The sequence below is a fragment of the Melopsittacus undulatus genome, chromosome 17, assembly GCF_012275295.1.
Source record: "Melopsittacus undulatus isolate bMelUnd1 chromosome 17, bMelUnd1.mat.Z, whole genome shotgun sequence".
Classification (NCBI taxonomy): Eukaryota; Metazoa; Chordata; class Aves; order Psittaciformes; family Psittaculidae; genus Melopsittacus; species Melopsittacus undulatus.
Genome location: NC_047543.1, coordinates 3548902 through 3569074, shown reverse-complemented (window position 1 = coordinate 3569074; position 20173 = coordinate 3548902). Strand labels below are relative to the sequence as shown.

General features: G+C 57.8%; 1 protein-coding gene across 1 annotated transcript; it reads left to right on the top strand.

The window, feature by feature from the left end:
- Positions 1 to 14877: 14877 nt before the first annotated feature.
- DLX4 (distal-less homeobox 4) lies at positions 14878 to 17845 on the top strand. The gene is made up of 3 exons (XM_034070361.1): positions 14878 to 15265; positions 16140 to 16333; positions 17187 to 17845. Exons 1-3 carry the CDS (start codon positions 14974 to 14976, stop codon positions 17436 to 17438), a joined length of 738 nt encoding a protein of 245 aa, XP_033926252.1. The 5' UTR covers positions 14878 to 14973; the 3' UTR covers positions 17439 to 17845.
- The last annotated feature ends 2328 nt before the right edge of the window (positions 17846 to 20173 follow it).

The window sequence follows — 20173 nt, the reverse complement described above, 5'->3', positions numbered from 1 at the left end:
GTCTGCTCTGCTTTGCTTGCCTTGCATTGCCTTCCCTTCTAAACCAAGTGGCCTTTTCTGTAGGTGCCTGTGATAGCAGCAGTGCTGCAGGGTGCAGGAAGCTGGAGTTCACCCAGGGTGTGCAGCTTGGTCAGGCTGTTCCTGGAGATTGCCCCTGCACAAGCAGAGCTGCTCAGGGACATCAGCAGGATCCTGGTTTGCTTGGTGTTATATTGGATATTTTAATCTTGGGCATCATCTCTGGCTAAAAACATTAGCTCACAGTTGCAGAAATAAACCCCAAGAGAGCAGGGCCCTGTATTGAGAAACAGGCACTGCCCCAAGGAGCTTGCAAGAAACCTGGGAGGGGAAGTAAACACCCCAGAGCAGGGCTGGGATTGCAGCACACTCCCCATGGCCCCATCCAGCAGCCTACACATGGGGCCCCAGTGTCCTCCTGGCTGCTTAACACCCGGCTCTGACCTGAGCTGCTTCTGGGGGGCTTAGATTGCCACGGAGGTAGTTTTCAATAGGAAAAGGAAATGCCATGGATGAGAGGCTGAGCAGATGTGATGGTCTCCAGCGGCCCAAGGCAGTCTGAGGATGGAGAAGACCTGGTTGTAGCAGACTCTGGGCAGAGTTGGTCCTTTCCAACTTGCCTGCTGTGGTGGGGAGCTGGAGCAGGCAGCTTGTAAAGCATGAGGGATGTGGGGCACACATTCCTTGAGCCCAAGACTTGGGGACTATATAGTGGTTCTGGTGGAGATGAGATTCCTGGGTCTCTTACAGGGATGTGGCTTTGGACCAGCATAGTTTGAGGTGTCTGCAGCATCCCCAGGAAGATGCCTGGGTACCTCCAGGCAGGATCAGGAGAGCTGCTGTAGGATGCAGGCAGGGGAGGATTATGGCAGATGGAGTGATAGCTTTGGCCACTGGAAGCTGTGTGGGATGATCTTGCTGCCTAGCTAATTTCCAGCTCCCAATTTAATCCTCTGGGCTTCCTCTCGCCCTTGACAAGATCAAGATCCTGGGTACCCAAGGGTGAACACCCTGCCATTGCGTCCTCTTCCACAGCCAAACCAGGCACGGAGGGATGCCTCTCCCTGTGTGTGCCATGGGGAAGAGGGAGATCGCTGATGGGGGAAAGAGGAGGTGGCTGCCTTCCTGTGGGTGTGTTTTCCAGAGCAGGACAGAAACCAAGACAGCTCAGGCACCAGCCAAACAAGGTGACTACATCGTGAGGAATGCAGGCACAGGCTCTGTGCGTATGGGAGATGTGGAGAAGAGATAGAGGGGCAGCTGCAAAAGGCTTTTGCCGTCACAGCCAGGGCATTGGCTCCTGAAAGGCAAGAGGAAGGGTCAGTGTCAGCACCTCCATCCAGAATGAAGTAACATGAAAGTGGTACAAGCCTCATTGCCACCAGGCACTATTGCTGCTGGTGGCGGAGCAGGGTGAATCAAGCTTTTGGAGAGGTACTGGGGTAGGAAGAGCTGTGAGGGTTTTAAAATAGTCAGTTGTATAAAGGGGTTGGATACAGAGAAAATCCTTGTGCTTGAGCAGTGCAAGAGATGAAGAGACAGGCAAGGAGCTACTCCAGGGCAGGTAATCCCCAAACCACTTCCTTTAGGATTCCCAGAGGAGGAACAGGAGGAATCCCAAGTCTCATCCTAGAGCAGTTCTCCTCCTTTGTGAGGTTTTCCTGTGCTAACATTGGGTTTACTCATCTGGAGTAAGGATCCATTTATCTGAAACGAGTCTTGGTACCAGCATGATGGAGAATGATTTCTTCTGGGGCTGGGAAAGGCAATTGTAGGGAGTTTGTTGTCAGCCCCTGTCAGCTGAGGGTGAGGCTGCTGATGAGCCTGCAGGTCCTGCAAGGGAGCAGGCCAGAAGGGAACACATGAGATTCCAGGCTAAAACCCTGGTTGTGTCCCCAGCCTGCAGAGCCAGCAGCATGAGGGCTGGAGATGGCCCCGTTCCTCCCAGACAGGAGCTTTGGAGCTGGAACTTTCCTCTCTGGGCATCAAACAAGCCCTGCTCTAATGGTCTGGGATGCAGGGATGAGCAGAGCAGTGATGCTGCCAGCACGGGAGAGGTGATGGGGAGAAGAGACAGGGGAGGGCCATGCTCCCCAAAGAGTGCTGGGTGATGGTCCAGGCAGGACCCTAAATCAAGGAGAAGGATTCTTTATTTCCCTGGCTCCAAGTGCAGCCAAGGAGGCTGGGAAACCTTCCCGTGTTTGCCAGGAGTGAGCAGCTCTTCTTGTCCTGGGTTAGAGGAGTATTTACACCTCTGTGCATGTCCCTGTGCTCGATTCCCAGCTGGGGACCTGCTGGAGCCGTTCTGGATCTGGCTCAGACGCAACCCATGCAGAGCCGAGCCGTGCATGTATTCATCCCCATCTGCCTTTGATCTTAAGCTCTGTCAAGAAAGATGCTTGGGCAGGAATCTTGCCCATCAAGTACCATCCATAGGCGGCTGCGATGTCACAGCTGTGACCAGGCCCTGACAGCTCCAGGAGCTGAGGTGTTGCCAAGTTTAAGCCAAGCCTCCACCTTCTGCCCTCGGGCTGGAGGCAGCTCCTTTCCCCCCTGTGCAAAGGCTCAGAGCTCCCTGCTCCTGTGCCTGCCGAATTCAGGGGTCAGCGGCTTTCAGGCATTGTCACAGGTTGGAGGAGCTGCCACTGATCCCCCCTGAGCCTTTGGGCTGGCTGTACAGACACTGACCTGCTGGGGGTAGGAGCTGCTGTGTGGTCCAAGTGGCTGAGGAAGAGGATGGGGTGCTCTTCATCAGGGACTGCGGCAATAGGACAAGGGGTAATGGGTTAAAACTGAAACAGGGGAAGTTCAGGTTAGATATAAGGCAGAAGTTCTTCCCTGTGAGGGTGCTGAGGTGCTGGAACAGGTTGCCCAAGGAAGTTGTGAGTGCTCCATCCCTGGCAGTGTTCAAGGACAGGTTGGACGGGGCCTTGAGAGACATGGTCTAGATTGAGGTGTCCCTGCCCGTGGCAGGGGTTGGAACTGGATGATCCTAAGGTCCTTTCCAACCCAAACCACTCTGGGATTCTCTGCTGCTCCCTGAGTGAAGAGCACATCACACGAGAGTGAAACCTGCTCATTGCATCCCCAGACTGCTGCTCCCTATGCCACGGGTTGGGTACCACTGGGATGTCACCGGGTACCCCTCGGGTACCAGCGCAGCGGAGCTCCCTCCCCCCCCCCCCCCCCCCCCACCCTTCCCAAATAGTCCCAAAGCTGTTTCCTTCCCCCGGCTCGGGGTGAGGAAGCCACTAGATGGCAACGTTACCTGCAATGCGTCCACGTCTGCTGGGGTCGGGGGTGGCAGGGACCCCGCAGTGCTGCCCAGGCTCAGGCCAGTGGGTCCCGTTAGCTGCACCTCAGCTGCGGGAGCTGGGGGCACTGGGAGGGCTTTGGCATGACCAAAGCAAGCGGATTTGGAACCAGCCAGCACAGGAATGCACAGGAGGATGTAACCTGTGGGAAACAACCCGTGCCTGCCCCTGCTCCCTTCACTGCCCCTGTTACATCAGTGCCATAGTTAAGCCTTGTTGTGTGCAGGGCTTTTGTCCTGATGAGGTGGATGGGTCAGGTTTGAAAAGCCATCTCCTGTTAATCTGGGCTTGGAAAGGCAGGAGAAAGGCTGCTGAGAGCTGGTGGTGCTTTGAGCATGGTGCTGGGCTACATCCAGCTGGCTGGTGAGTTCCTGCAAGCAGAGAAGTTACTGACCTCGAGTTTGTAGTGGTTCCCATGTGCTGATCCTTCCCTGCTTCCCTTCATACAAGGAAGAGGAATGGGATGGAGAAGCATGGTGGCACACTTCTCTAAAGCAGTCAGCTGGCCTGAATGGGGATGTTAATTATCCATCACACTGGGGCCACAGTGCATGAGGAAATGAAACTACAGCCCTGAACAGAGAAGGGATGTGCTGTTCACCCAGGGAAGGACTTATGGGAGCTCCAAGTTGGAGCTTATAGTGATACAACAGGTAATATTATAAACAAGAGGCATTACTGTGTCTTTCCCTGTGAGTCTGGAGAGGATGGACCATAGTGGACTGGGATGGGGATGGAGGCAGGAGTACAGTCCTGCCAATAGCTCTGCCCTTCCTCACTCCTGAGCTCCTCCACTCTCTGTTGTGGTGCCTCCAGGTGCTCAGTATTACTTTTCCTCCTCTTATTTACAGCTTTTCTTAGTCTCTACCCATAGCCCTAGGGGTGGGATACCATACCCTGAGCCAGCCCCACGAGAGATGCCACCACCACAGCATGGGGAAGGTGAGATTGGCCCAAGGGGAAGGAGCAGAAGCTGAGAGGTCTCAAGTCCCAGGTTCTTCCTCGCGGTTCCTTTGCAGTGGAGAGCGATGGTGCTTGTCCATGAGGTCCTGCTCTGCCCTCTCCAGCACCCTGGCAGGGCTGCAGGTTGTCTGTGCCTCCCTGTGTGCCCAATGGAGCTGGCGGGCACCCAGCGGTGTCAGTGCAGGACCCCAAGCAACCAAGAGGAACAGGAAAACCCAGAGTCTCCTTCCTTCTCCTCCTCCTCCTCCTCGCTGCCTGCCAACCACCTTGCCTGGTCCAAGGGGTGGCCCCATCTCCCGTTGGTCCAGACGGGAACGGCCGCTCCCAATTACTCATGGGGATGATGCGGGGGGATGCAGGGGTGGAAAGTTGAAGTCAATGGAAAGCGGGAGCTTGGCCCTGTCCTCGTCCTCCCAGCACTGCAGCTGGAGCTGAGCTCAGCCAGGACTGAGGCCACGGGTGATGGGCGGCTGGCGAAGGGACACAAGGCTCAGCCACCAGCATCTCTGGCCTGAGCTGGGACACGGAGGTGAGAGTGAGCACACAGACACTGGCCCCATGGCCACCCATACCCACAGTGAGGGTCACCCACCCCAAGCTTCCTGAAATTGGGATGATTATGCATATTTATCCATATTATCCATTATTTCCCAACAGAGAGGCTTTCTGGCATGATGGCTGGATTGTAAAGGTGAATTCTCAGGTTGTCTTGCCATGCTTGGGAATTACTTCACACTGTAGCTCCTGCAGGCTGGAGGAAGGCTCATTTCCCACCTCAAAGGCCTTTTGGAGCATTCAAATTGGTTATTGTTAGTATTCAAAAGCTCTTCTTTGCCAGGTTTTCCTACCTAAGCTGAGGCTCCATGAGGACATCCATAGATCCCACCGGGAAGGACCAGAGGCACCTCCGCAGTGTTTTGGTGAGCAGATACGTTCCTGGCAAAACTCGTTATTTCCAATGAATCAGCATTTTCCCATTAAAAACAAACCCAAAGTTCTTCCAATCCCTCCCTCAGCTGCTTTTACTGCTCAGGGCGAGGTGGCAGCTGGACCAAACCCACAGGCACATTTGGGAATACAAAGTGGATGGAATGGGACCCCTGGAAAAGCCTGACCGCAACCAGGTGGAATTTTCCAAGCCGATGGAGAGACAAAAGCTTGGCCAATCTCTGCACCAGCAAATCTGTATTGGGGGATGTTCAAAGGGAGCAGAGCTGCTCACCCTGCCGGGACCAGGAGGAGATGAGATTCAACTGGTGCTTAACGTCAGCGATGCCTCCCCGGCTTTGTGCCGAGTGGGATTGGGTTACGGGGCTGGGGCTGGGAAAGCTCCTCCACAGGTCGCAGGTGGATTAAGGAATTCCAGTCCCCATTCAGTGCCCAGTGAACCACAACTAATATGGGAGCTGTAAAGAGCAGGGGCAGGCAAGGTGGGAGGCGTTGAATGGGAAAGGCACCTGCAAGGGAGGGTGATGGAATTCGGCAGGCGGTGAGGAAAAGGGGTGATTTACTGGCCACAACCTGCTTGGTTTTGCCTTTGAATGGGGGCACCGAGGGGTGAGGGTGGCAGAGGAGGCTCAGGTGTCACCTCTGTAATGGGGATGCTCCTAAGGAGAGGAAAACCAATCACCCAGTGCAGGTGGGTCAGAGCCAGGCTGCATCCTTGGCATGGGCACGGAGCCTGAGTGAAGGTGCCAGGGAGCATGGTGGGACGTGGACAGGTCTTTGAGGGTGACAGGGACCTCCCAGTGAGGACCTGATAACACCAGAAAGGCTGAGAGATGGAGAGAGAGTCCCCAGCGTGTAGGAGATGGTGCAACCCTGAGTCCGTGACAGTGCGAACGTGAATCAGGTGATAGCAACTCCCTCTTTTTGCCTATTAAAATGCCTGTCTCCTGCAACACATCTGCTGAGCCACATGGCTCCAGGTATCACCCTGCTAAGCCCAGGGTGCAGACTGGGCTCTGCTTGTCTGAGGTTGGTGGCCCCTTATTCCAGCCCAATCCAAGGGGGGGTTGGACTTCAGGAGCACCCTGCACCCAACACACCAGTATGCGGATGCCACTGGAGCCAGCAATGGGACAGCCAGAGCAAGGCTGCAGGGGATGGGATGGGATGGGACAGGTTGTAATGGGATGGTCCAGCCACACCGCAGCCTGACCTAGCGATGGGATACCCCAGTGCTACAGAGCCCCCGATGATGCCACATCCCCAGTGCAGGTCCCCCTCATCCCTCCTGGCTGTGTGTGGGGAGACTCCTGCACCCAAGAGCCGCGATCTCATACACCCTGCTCCCCGGGAGACTCCCCGGCGCCTCCTAATAGGGCTTTAATTATACATTTACCATCCCCATTTTGCCCTCCCTCTCTCTCAGCTTCCCCAGGGATGTAAATACCCGGCGCGTGCTGCGGGGATCGGCAGCCCCACTAATGACCACCTATGAGTGTGCTGGTGTGGGGACATGGTTGGTGACACCATCCTGACTGGCTCGGCAGTGCCCCCCCCCCAGCTCGGTAAAGGTGTTCCTTGGGTCCCCCTCTGCCTCCAGCTGTGCAGGGAAGGAGCACGTTGGGATTCAGGGTTGTTGCAGGTCGGAAGAGGAGGGCAAGGGGATGAGGATGCAGCATTGCTCCTATGGTCACTTCGTGCAGCAGGATGATGCTCCTGAGGGGCTGTTAGCCCCGGGCATCCGATGGGGGTGGTCACCAGGCATTGGTGCTTCACATATCACACCGACAGCTCTGCCCGCATCCAACCTTGTGGCATCCCTGAGCCATCCCGTCCGCCTCAGACAGTGTCTGATGCCCACGGCGCCGTCGGGCTGCTTTTCAAAGGCTTTCCCTTGGAGCCCTGTGCAGAGACAAGAACGATTTGGCAGGGACTGAATCCTCCTTTGCAGAGGGGAGAGGCTGGGCTGAGCTGAGCATCGCCTTGGACCGCTCTGCTGCCTGAGTGGGTATCACGGGCTCAGTGTTTTAAAGGGAAGCAAAGGGTTGGCTTCGGCCCTTTCCTGCTTCGGGGCAAGCCCCTGACTCCTTAATTCAGGCAAAAACACACTGAGGATTTTGCTTGAGCCTGGGAATTTGGCCCTAGAGGCTTAAATAATTCTTTGTGCATGGTACATGCCAAGAACAAAAGCAACCCAAACCAGAACCAGCAATGTAAGACCACTAATTTTCTCTCTGTTAATGAGCAGGAATGTGGGGTCACTGATTATAATGCTCTTTAGCATCTTGTCAAACCCTCCCAGCCCAGCTGGGGACAGCAAGTGACCACACGGTGCTGAGTCTCTCTGTGTCCCCTAGCAGCCTCGGCATCACCAGGGGCAGGAGGAAGCCTTCCCTGGGATCCAACGTGGATACCTGGGGCTGTTACCTCTTGTAGATTGAGGGCTTTTAGATGGTATCTTTTCCCAAGGTTTGGCCTGATTCTGCTCCCTCTGAACCTCATTGCTGGCTGCAAAGGAGGAGCCAGGAGCCAAGCCTGGGACTGCTATCACAGAGGGTTTCATCAGAGCTGGAATAGGGAGAATGTGGTGGATCCAATGCAAGGATCTTTTCCCTGCTCCCCTAACGCTGTGCCTGGACCAAGGAACAAGCTGGGAATCTTCATTCCCCCAAGTGCGCACACAGCCACTGTCTTTGGCACCTTCCAGCAGCAAACCCACAGGAGCAAGTCACTGGAATGAGTTGGAAAACACCCATTTCTCCAGAGATGTTGAAGCTTTTCCAGTTTATTGCTCCTTTCCCATTTAAAAAATTCCTGAAATACAGTTTTGTTTTTTTTTTCAGAGAAAATAACATTTTGGGATGCTGCTTTCTGTTAGAGGGATGCTGTGCACGTGTTGGGGCTTTGGGATTTCACCAAATGTGGGAAATGCCAACAGAATGTGCATGTTTCTCTCTGAGTGCTTGATGAAAACTGTTCCATCAGTGAAACATCACAGTGATTTCCTCCCTTCCCATCTTCTCTTCACCTGCTCATGGACTTTTGCCACGAGACTCTGATGTGGTTCCTTGCTCTCCCACAGCATCCCCGATGCGTCCTGAGCTCGCTCTGACACAGGGCTTCCCCAAAAGCACTTCCTGATGAATATTAATGACGAAATCACATCTATGTTTGGCAAAGAGGAGGTGCAGGGGATGTCCCAGGCCACCGAGGATCCCTCTTTGCCAATGGGAGGGTAGAATTCCCATCGCTCAGTGGCCATAACCTGGGCAGCAAAGCCATTTTCTGCCATCAGCAAGGCAAAGAGCTCCCTAACAAGGACAGGACATGTAGTCAGCTGCAAGTTCAAGCCCTTCCTGTCGGCTCTTTAAAGGCTTGGCAAATTCCTCCCCCAACCTGCAAGCCCTGACAGATCCCTATGGCACGAGACGGGCACCGTGCATCACATGCAGAGGATGTGGGGTTGTCCACACTTTCCCCTTCCCATGCATGTGTCCACTTGCAAATGCAGCCTAAGTGCCTGGAGAGGCTGAGGGTGACCTGGAGGATCCCACATGCTCCTGAATGGGGGATCAGAGGATTCCAGACCGGTTTGGGCTGAAGGGAGCTGAACACTCATCCAGTTCCAGTCCAGGAGGTGCTCCAGGCACAGAAACCTCTGCAAGAAGCTGGCATGAGGAGGATGAGGGGTAGGAAGCACCTTCATGGGGACCAGGCATGGCTGGAAGCATTAAACCCCCATTCCCCACCCTGCTTTGCCGCTGTGGCAGTTATTAAGCTGGTAAAATAGATGCTGCTCATTTCCATCATAATCCCAAAGTTCCTCAGGTTTCTCCTTTCAAGATGTGTGCCTGCAAGAGGTTGTTTTAAACCAAATAATCAGGTTTATTGAATCAAATGCTTCACTGAGTGGCCGGTACTTGATGATCCCTTTAAGTGCTGCATCTAACCATTACCAACCGCCTTGTTATGTTGTTAAAGTTGCAAACCCTTAATGGGTCTCTCCAAAAGGCAAATAACAGCTTCCCAAATGAAGAGCCTGCAACAGGGAAGGAAAAGACCATTTACACAAGGAAACCATGCAGGAAACCTGGGTGAGATCTCAGTTGGTGCTGTTGTAAGGCTCACCCTGAAGGGAAAATCAGCCTCCAAAGTGTTATCTACAACACCCAATCCAAACCAAACTGGTCATTATTGAAACGCACAATGAATTTAACTGCACAATGAATTCAAGTTAGCTAAAGAAAAACTAAGAATCCAGACCACTATTTCCCATTATTGAAGTGCCCATTTACTGCACAATTTTCTAACAGAAACAGGCAATTTTGCACCACTCCAGCAAAGAGGGGGCAGGCATCAAGTGAAATCCCAGCATGAGATCCACAGCCAAAGCCCAAGCGACAGAGCTTCATGTGAACAGAAAGAACTGGAATTTCACTCAGGTTTTAGTGCTTTTTTGGAATACCCCAAAGGATTTTCTGGGTTTGCAAGCAGCAAATCAGATGCTTTCACTGAGCCAGCATCCTTACTGGCTGGGGCAGAGCTGTATTAGTGATGACCGAAGGGAAGGCTGTGACATGTCACCATCCCTGCAGGACAGGGCTCAGCTTACTTCCAGCTGCACTGCTCTCCAGGTCTCAGCATTCAGGGTGATGGGAAGTGAATGAGGGTTAAAAAGCCTCTTTAACTGGTGCTCTTGTCAAATTAGCAGGGCAAGGCACTGAGGCTGGGGCTAATGAATGGAATAATTGATGAAATATGTCAGATTTCAGCCGAGCAGGTTCACACCTTCCCCAAAGGTTTCCAGATGGGGCATAATTACCCCCAAACTGGCTTCCAGAGGGCAGGAACAGTGACGAGGGGGATTTAGACAGCCGAAAATTGCTCCCACAATTAATCCCAGGCACTTAATGAACTCACCAAAGAACAGCAGGGATGGGGAGAGACCCCCTGAGGTTTTGGTCAGGAATAGTTGTGATGCTGGTGGAAGTTTTCGCCCCTGTGCATCGATGGGGAAGCAAAGGTGGCACTGGTTTCGCTTCTCTCCAAACAAGATGGCACAAAGGGGAACGTTCTCCTCTCCTCTGCTCCTCTGTCTCAGTGGCATTCAAGGGTTGAATCATAGAACCCCAGCCTGGTTTGTGTTGGAAGGGGCCTTAAAGCTCCTCCAGCTCCAACCCCTGCCACAGGCAGGGACCCCTTCCACTGGAGCAGCTGCTCCAAGCCCCTGTGTCCAACCTGGCCTTGAGCACTGCCAGGGATGGGGCAGCCACAGCTTCTCTGGGCACCCTGTGCCAGCGCCTCAGCACCCTCACAGGGAACAGCTTCTGCCTAAGAGCTCAGCTCAGTCTCCCCTCGGGCAGGTTCAAGCCATTCCCCTTGGCCTAGTGATGTAAATCAGGGGGTGCTCTGTGTGCCCCTCAGGGGATCACTGCTAATGTACATCAGGGTCCTTAATTCCTTGGATTTCCAGCTGGCAGTCCCCAGTCCCCATGAAAACCAAACCCAGAGCAGCTTGGTGTCCGGGGGAATATTTGAAGTTCTAAACCAAGCTATTTGCTTTATTGAGGGGGGACAAAGTGGGGAGGGCAGGGGGGCTGGTTACTTATTGTAAGGATTTTAATGTATGTGTGATTTCAACTCAACTCAAACCAGTGATGAAACAGGGCCCAGATCCTGGATGACCCAGTGGCTCTGAGCACAGAAGATGCTGATGTGATGGCACCAGGGTGAGCTACACCCCAGAAACCCACCTGAGCCCAGGCCAGGGAGCTGGGCTTCAACCAGGCTTCCTGCTGAGGCTGCAGCGCTTGGACAAACCCTTTTTGAGCATCCTTTTTTCAGAAACCCCCTTTCAAATCCCTCCCAGAGATGCTGGAGCTCTGCAAAGCTAAAGGGGAGGAACGAATCTTGATGTGAACTTTCTCTTCTCTTGTGTCCCTCTAAAAACACCCTGACAAAGCCAGATCCAAGGACCCCCCCCCATGACAGCCACCCATGTTTGTGTGTCCCCTGGGCTACCTCTGCACCTTCAGGTCACCTCCCCATCAGTAGCTGCTGTCTGGCCTTGCTCATGCTGTGATTCATACCACAGGGAAACAGGACCTGGATGCTCCGGGGGTGTCTGACACCATCCAGGGGACAAATCCTGCTCCCACTCGTGGTGGTTCTCCCCTATAGGGCAGGATCTGGAAAGGGGGTGCAATGGAGCCAAGCCTTTCCCCTGCACTGTTACCTTCTCTGGTAGGTCTCCAGCCCCCTCCCAAGCGCTGCTCCCAACAGCCCCTTATTCTTTTCCATAGGGATGGCTTTTGCTCCTGCCAACCAGCCGGAATTCCCAGGGGATAAGCGCAGGGAGCAGCCAGCACTGCAGCATCCCGCGAGGTTCCTGCCAGGCTGGAGATAGCAGGGATGTTCGTTAGTGTGGCAGCGGTGGCGTGTGGGAGGGCAGACGCCAGGCTGTCTGCTCCCACTTTGTTGGGCTTGTTATTAACTTCTCCTTGGGCTGCCATTAACCCAGAATTCCTGTACTTGGCTTCAGGCTTTCCCCGCGCCGGCTCTATCTCCAGCGTGTAATTACAGCTGTTGGGATCTCCCTTTATCTTGGATCTTGTAGGTTTGTTAACCTGGCACATGCTTCCCTGCACCCCCAACACAGCCTTCCCTGCACCCCTTCCTGCTTCCATCCGCCTCGCCAGTGCAAGCGGGCAGGGGAAGATCCGGAGCTTCCCAGCGCCGCATCCCGAGCATCACCGGGCAGGTGAATGGATCCCGCATGTCCCGGCTGGCAGCTCCCTGCCATCCTGTGGGTCTCGGCGTGTGTGTCAGCACCTTCCAGCCCCGAGATGGAGACTTTGAGTCGGCTCCAAGCGCGGCCGTGATTTATTTGTTTAATTGAATGAGTCGACTCGAGGTATTTGCTTTGGCAGCAGGTTCCCCCCGAGCTCCAGACCCTGCTCAAGCAGCGCGGTCCGTCCCTGCCAGCCCACGCCGACACAAACACGAGGGCTGGGACCTGACCCTGTGCCTGGGCGGCACCAGTTCCTGCCCTGGAGCTGCTGATGCCGATGGGAACCCCCCCCCCCCCGGGTGAGCAGTGCCTGGGAGCTGGGATGTTTTACACAGCCTGAAGGTTTGGTGCCAGTTCTTACCCCGGCTCGCAAGGGAATGCAGAGCAGGTGGAGCTGTCCCTGTGCTGCCGTAGTGGGATCAGAGATGGGACGTTCCCTTGGAGCAGGGATGCTGAGGTTGGCACCTGCAGACCCCCAACCCAAAACTCTGCTTGTATGGAGCTGGGGAGGAGGAGGAGGAGATGGGATCCCTTTCATCTGGTGTCATTGCTGCCTCACTGCTTGCTATGGGCTGCCCCATGGGGGATTCCCACACAGGGGTATCCACTCCCTCTCTAGCCCCACAGTATGGAGTCGTGGGATCCCCTTGGCATCGCCAATGAAACAGAGTTGTGACACCTTGCCCAAGGAGAGAGAATTTGACCCTGACAATCCTGCTTCTCCTTGCCAGAAGTCAAATATTGCCCCAAACCACCCATGGAGACTCCAGCATCTGCCACAGGGACCCTGGATCCTCTAGTACATGGTGGATGTTTTGGGATACTTCCATTTACATTTAATCATGGATATTTATTACATCCATCCCATAGCAAAGGGCTGGGAGAGCACAGGGGGCTGGGAGCATCTGAACCCATCAGATCCAGCCTTGGATCTGGTGCCACCACTGGCAGCCACTGCAGTGGCAGGGATGCAGCCCCCAGTCCCAGCATCTCCCTCCCACCCTCAGCATAGGGATGAGGAGCACCTGAGGGAGTAGAGGTGCCAGGAGCTCATCCCTGCAAGCCAGCACCCGTCCTGGAGCCGGGGAGAGCTGAGTCAAACCCGGCAGGGAAAGTGAGGAGCCGGGATAAAAGCAGATCAGTGGAGGTTTCCTTTGATACTGCAGCAGCCGTGCTTTGTCCTTGGTGCCGGCCAAGCTGGGCTCCTTGGGAATGCCTCAGCCAGTGAGGAGAACATCTGGATTTCTCCCTGTTGCCTCTATTTGCTGCTTTGCTCCTGCTTTTGCCTGGGTGGGGTTGGGGAGTTTTCACTTTGGCCCCTGCAGTTTGGCGGCCTGGGCACTTTGGGCTTCTCCCCATGCCCAAATTTAGGGTTTACATCGGATTTTGAGCCCTGAGGACAGTCCAAGGAACACTGGTGCTTTGCCCAGCTCCATGCTGGGATGAAGGGACATGGGCATCCCAGAGCCTGTGCCCAGCACCAAGGGGCCAGTCTGTGGGTCCAGCTATGCTGGCAATGATTCTTATGGAGGTTGGGATGGGGAGAGAGAGCAGAAGGCATCAGCTACAGGGGATCAGAGGAAAGGTTGTTGTACTGGGACATGTGGGGTAGAACACAAGCCCCAAGTGTCCTGGGGTTAGCCCAGAGCTTGGCTGTTAACACTGGAGCTCCTGGCCCCTGCTTGGTGTGACTCAGCCCTGGCATGATGGCCGGATGGAAGCATGTTCTGGGGATGGTTTAATCTCCAGGGAGGGTGGGGACAGGGACCCTCCCTGCCTGCATCCCCATCCGCCTGGCGCCCGCTCCCTCAGGGCCGCTCCACCCGGGCAAACCCTGCTCTCGGAGGCCTGGCAGCTGGTGCTGGGTCCCCCAACCCATCCCTGTGCTGCAGCCGGGGCTCACAGACCCCATCCAGGGCTTTGCATGAGATCTGGGAGGGGAGGAGGTGCAAATCCCCCCCTGCTAACACCACCCCGGCTCCAGCTCCGGCTCCGGCCGGCCGACCCCAAAGGCGCTGATGGCAGCACCAGCCCGATGGAGGGGGGGGGGTTTGCTCCGGTTGGCAGCCGGGGTGGAGGCCACGGGATCCTCGGGGCCCCACGCACCCCGCCAGGGTCAGGGCTCCCCGGGGCGCTGGGAGGGAGCGGCCGGGCAGGTCGGCGCCTGCCGCCGGGAGCGGGGCCCCGCGGGGACCGGGCGCTGCCGACGCCGGGGAAGGGGCCTCCCGTCTGCCGGGGCAGGCGCCGACGGGGTGGCTCTGGGGTTCCCACCCCCGCGGGTGTCCTCCCCAGCACCCACGAGCACTGCGGGTGCGCAGGGCCTCCCCAGGCCTCCATCCCTCCATGCGGTGTCCGTCCCTCCCGTCTCCATCCCTGCCGTGTCCCATGTCCCCGCACAGGTGAGCTGAGTGTGAACGGCCTCGGCTCCACTGTGTCTGTCCCCTGGTTGCCGGGGCTGCCCCGTGTCCCCCTTCGAGGGGATCCATCCCCCCAAGGGCCATGTGCAGGGAAGTCGGCGTCCATCCCGGAAGGTCCCTGGGAACGGGGTTACCCCCAGCACGGAGCACCCCAATATGGGGGGCAAAAAGGGGCAGCCCCTCTAAGGAGACCCAGCCAGGACATGGGGTTTGGGCTGCATCCCCCTGGGTGTCCCCTCGGGGCAAGTTCATCGCTCCCGTCCAGGGGAACCGACAGGGGGATGCGAGCAGGATGGGGACATAGAGGGGGCTGCCCCAGAGGTGGGGGGCAACCAGAGGGGTGCCCGGTGGATTACGTCACGAGGGGCGGGGCCTTCCGCCCGGGGGGGCGGGGCGGGCGGGGGATCCCCCGGGCGCGGGGCCGCGCTCGGCAGCGTGGAGCCCGTCGGGGGGCGGCGGGGCTCGGTGCGGCTCCGAGGGCTCCGGGGGCTGCGCGCCCCGGCCCGGCCCGGCCCTGCCCACCATGACCATGAGCTCCGTAGCCGAGAGCTTGCTGGGGTCCGACCCGTCCAAAGCCGCTTTCCTGGAGCTCGGGCACCCATCGCCGCCGCACTACCCGCTGCACGGCCTCCACCCCGCCAGCCACCCCCAGCACGACCCAGCGCCCTTCGCCTCCTACGGCCGGCCCGGGCCTTACCCCTACCCCGGCGGTGCCCCCCCGCTGCCCCACGGAGGGCCCTACCTGCCCTACCCGCCCCCCGGCGCCCAGCACCCCCCGGCCCAGCTGGCCCACGGAGCCAGGCTGCAGGATGCAGGTAAGGAGGGCGCAGGGTGCTCAGCGCTGCGCACCCGCTGCCGGGCACGCACCCAGCGTGGAGCCACGGGCGTTTATCAGGAAGCGCCGTCGGGGCAGCGGCGATGCGGGGCTCGGCCTGACGGGGAGGTCCCTATTGGGACCTGCGGAGCCGGGGGCTGCGTCCATCCCTCCCTGAGCTGGAGCCGCATGGGGAAGGGCGGCTGCGTGATGGCAAGAAACACTGGGGATGGGGAGCATCAGACCCCCGGCTGCCCGCATCCTGCCTCAGAGCCCCCTGAAGCCCGCGGCTGCTCCTGTCCTCCCTCTGAGACCTCCCGGTCCAGGCAGACTCTCCCCTTCTGCCCCACCGCCAACATGCTCCAATCTCAGCTCCCTGCCCCGTTGCATTCCCATTCCCCACTCTTTTCTCCCCAAAGTAATGCAAAACGTTTCCGTGCCCTGCGCTCACCCACCTCAGCCATGTCCTGCTGATCTAGGGACCACCAGCATCCCCATAGAAGGGACCCACAGGGGTAGGGGACTCTCCTGTTGCACCCTTTGTTGCCCCATGGGGCCCTGCCTGCCCCCTAAGTTGGGTGCACGGCAGAGGGTCCTGCGGCCTGCCCACTTTAGGACTTAAATGGTTATATTGGATGGATAATCCCATCCTTCCATTTGTCCTCCTCTTCCCCCTTTGCTTTATCTGTGGCTTAAAACGCACCAGCAAAGCAGAAGCAGGTCCTGCTTTTTTATTCCCTTTCCAAACCTAACCTCCAAAAAAGCAAACCCCAGAGCAGCCCAGGGCCGGGGGGGATGGTTTGGGGTTGGTTGTTGGGTTCTTTTCTTTAACCTCCCAGCGTGTTGGTTTAATTCTGCTCCTCTCCCCCCCCAAGAGCACGAGAAGCCCCTGGCCATGGCCAACGGGGAGCTGCGCATCAGCAGCAAGGGCAAGAAGCTGCGCAAGCCGCGCACCATCTACTCCAGCCTGCAGCTCCAAGCCCTCAACCAGCGCTTCCAGCAGACCCAGTACCTGGCACTGCCGGAGCGCGCCGAGCTGGCGGCTCAGCTGGGGCTCACCCAGACCCAGGTATGAGGGGTGAGGGGATGCTCACAGCCCCATGGCCATGGACCCCACGGGGGCCTCATGCCCATTGCTGCTCCAGGAGTGACTCTGCACCGAGGCTGCGTCACGATGCTGGGGTGCAGCTGGACCGGTGCCGAGCCGAGCCATGCTGCGGCGGGGGAGCTGGCGCCGGTGGGCCCCCGGGGCTCGGGTTCGGGGTGCTCCTGCTCGCACCTCCCAGCGGCACTGGGACTTTCCCAGCCCCGCAGCCTGGCTGCCGGCCCGGCCGTGCCCGGCGCTGGGCGGCCCTGGGCCGTGGGATGGGGCGAGTGGGTTTTTGAAGGCGATGGGGAGAGACAGGCAGGCGGCAGCGGTGCAGCCCGGAGCCAGGGGCGAAGCGAGCTAATAAAGCTGGGGAAGAAGGAGACAAGTGGGAACCTGCCGGCAGCGCGGGGGGGACTGCGGGAGGAATGAGCGGGGGCCACCACCCCACCGTGCCGCACCCCAGCACCAGGCACCCGGCTGGGCTTGGGTGGCCACAGCCCGGCCTGGAGCGGGGGCCGTGGGGATGTGCGTGGCTGGGGATTCATGGCTTGCTCTCCGTGTATCATGTGTTTGTGTGGGCTCCTTGTGCCTATTCCCAAATCCTTCTCTTAGTGGAGTCTCTGGTGGCTTGTAAGGGATTGGGCTCAGGGCCTGGTTTATCTCATAGACCCTGATGCCCATTGGCTGTGTGCCCTGGAAAGGGCTGGTGCAGATGGAGATGGAGACCACAAGTCCCCATCACTATTGATGCTGGGGGTTTATGGGGGGGTACTGGCCACAGACCCCATCTTCCCCACTGACACCTCTCTCCTCCCCCCTTCCCTCCCCCCAGGTCAAGATCTGGTTCCAGAACAAGCGCTCCAAGTACAAGAAGATCATGAAGCAGGGCTCCAGCGCGCCTGATGGGGAGCACCTCCATAACACTGCCTCCCTCTCCCCTTGCTCCCCCAACATCCCCCCGCTCTGGGACATCCCCATGCCGGGAAAAGGACCCCCCCTGTCCTCCAGCAGCTACATCAACAGCTTTGGAGCCTGGTACCAGCCTCACCCACAGGACACCATTCCCCGGGCCCCCATGATGTGATGCTGCCATGGCTCCAGCGCTTGCCAGCACTGGGAGGACCAGTGAGGGGGATGCTCTGCGGCCACCCCCAAGGGGCTGGGGAGCCCAGCGAAGCCTTGGGGACCTCAGCAAATGGAGAAGGAGAAAGAGGAGGAGGAAGGTGACCGCAGCCTGCAGGAACCTGTGAATGACTTGCTCCATCGTGGTCAGAAGTGAGACAGCTCCAGCACAACACCTTGGTGCGACCATCCCGGTGGGACAGGACTTGGCCTCCAGTCGCAGCTCTGGGTCCCTCCATTCATAGACAGGGGGCAGGGGGGGCCTGGAGAGAGGCTGGGGGGTCCCCAGACCCCCCCTGGCCTGGCTTTATTTATAAATACCGTCCATTCTTGTATGCCCCCCCATAAATGCTGTACACTTGTACTGACTGCTCCTCTGTACCTGCCGCTGCCTCCTGGGGCTCTGCCCCTGCTGGGGGAGCAGACCCCTCAGTCCCTGTCCTTGGAGGCTCCCATCCCTTGGGAGAACAGCCCTGTGGGGATGGGAGCACTGAAGCAGGGGCTGCCCCATGTGTCCAGCAGCCCCCGAGTCCATACCTGGCTCTGGCAGGGGGAGTGTTCTGGGAATAGGGAGACACTTTTCCTCCTGCAGTGAATCTCCCACCTCCTTTTGTGCCTTCCAGAGGCCAGAACCTGGCTGGAAAATACATTATTGGTATTTCCCACTTCTCCCAATCCCGGTCAGCACTTGTCCCCTGTGATGGGGATGGGACCTGCGCTGGGGTCTCCCCAGCAGTGATTTGCTGGGGCAGTGAGGTACCAAGGTGTCCTCCATTGCACAAACATGATCTGCGCTCCCGGTACTTCCCCTTTATATTCCTCCCATTCCAAGGGTCCCTTTTTGCCCCAGGGACCACATTTTGCATCCCAGCTGGAAAAGCCTGGGAGGGAGTGATGCAGGGATGCTATGCATGGCTCTGTTTGCTTTGCACCATCAGCAGCACATGAGGCCAGCCAGGAGTGGGTTTGATCCCTCAGCCGAGAGGTTTGGGGTGCTGGTGGTGACCCCACCGAGCCACAGGCATGGTTGGGCCCTGCTGTGTCCTGTGATGGCCATGGGCACGTTGCAGCAATGGCATGTGGAGGATGTGGAGGCTGTGGGCTCAGGACCAACCGAGGCCAAGATATGGTGCAGGGGTGGATGATGTCCCAAGTGGGGATGAGGGGATGAATCCAGCAGAAGCAAGGTCTGTGCAGGGTAAGACCTTGGCTTTATTTCTCCTGAGGGATGGAGCCCATCATCCCCATGGAGGCTTTAGGGAGGTGGATGGATTTGCTTTGCGCTGCTGTCGGATGAAAGGAGAACTCATCCAGAGACTGGGGCAAACCCAGCTCCTTGTGGGTGGGATTTATCCCAGAGAGGGGCTTGGGCTGGAAGGGGCATCTTTCCTCAAGGAATTACTCTCCAGCCATGGGAAGGAGCTAGAACATGGTGTGGTCCTGGCTCCAAAAGGTGGCTTGTGGTGCTGTCGGGTGCTGAGCAGGGGATGGGGAAGTCAGGAGGCAGAAGCTGAGGTGCCCGCTCGGCTTTCCCGATGGATGTGCTGCCAAGGACCTGCAGCCAGAGCCGCTCACAGGTCCCGGCTTGCAGCGGGAGGGAGGCAGCAGCCATGGGCTCCAGGAGCCAGGATCCATCCCACCCGGCACTGGGACAGTGGCTGTGCCTGGACCCCGCAGTGGGGACACCCACGGCTCCCCCTGCACCCAATGGGAGAGACATATCTGACCCCAGACCCTGCTCCAGCCAATCTCTGGGCATCCCTGTCCCCTGCTGCCACCCACCTGTGCTCGGGATGCTCCTATGGGATGGGGATGGGGATGGGGTCTGGGGTCCAGAGGAGGAGGGTTGGGAAGGTTCTACCCTTTCTGCAGCCGAATCAGACGATGCCCCAGGAGATGCCTGCACAGCATCACTGGAGCTGCTCTCGCCTCTTCTCCACCAGCCTAAAGTGTCCTCATGCAGGAAAGGCCCAGAGCTCCCAGGCATCCCCCTCTGGTAGGGTTTAAGCCACTGGATGGGAGAAAACCCAACAGCGGATGTCTTGGGAATGGGCTTCTTTGGGTCCCTCTTCCCTCCACCTGCACGGGCTGGAAACCCAACCAGCTCCCTGCAAATCACCAGGGCAGATTTGGGCAGTGGGTGGATCTTGTGTCCCTTTCCTGTCCCCAGCCGAGGCAGGGTAATGGGACATGGACAGGGGCAGACAGAAAGATCCCTGAAGCCACTTGGAAGTGTTTCCATCCTGTTTTCCAGAGCCAAGAATGGAGCAGGAGCCCTGGCTCGTGGCAATGCTGTAGCTGCCCCGTGTCACTCCTCACTGCGGCTGCCTCATGCTGGGTTAGCCAAGAGTTGGGAGAGGATGAGGATTGGGAAAGGATGAGGACACAGTGGATGCCAGGCTGGGCTGTGGGTGAGCAGCTGCCCCCGCTCCTGGTGCTGGCAGCAGCGTGTCGCAATAGGGAAAGAGATGCTGGCAAAGTCCCCTCCAAGGACTTGGATGTCCCCAGCATCCCCATCCTGTGCCAGGGTCATCCCCATCCTGTGCCAGGGTCATCCCCATCCTGTGCCAGGGCCGGGTGAGGGATCCTGGGGGGATTTGGGTGATGTTTCCACCCTGGTGGGGGGGGTTCCTGCCTCTGGCTCTCAGGCTTCATTCTGCTTTTGGGAGCACTCTGGGGCATCAGCTGCTAGCAGGA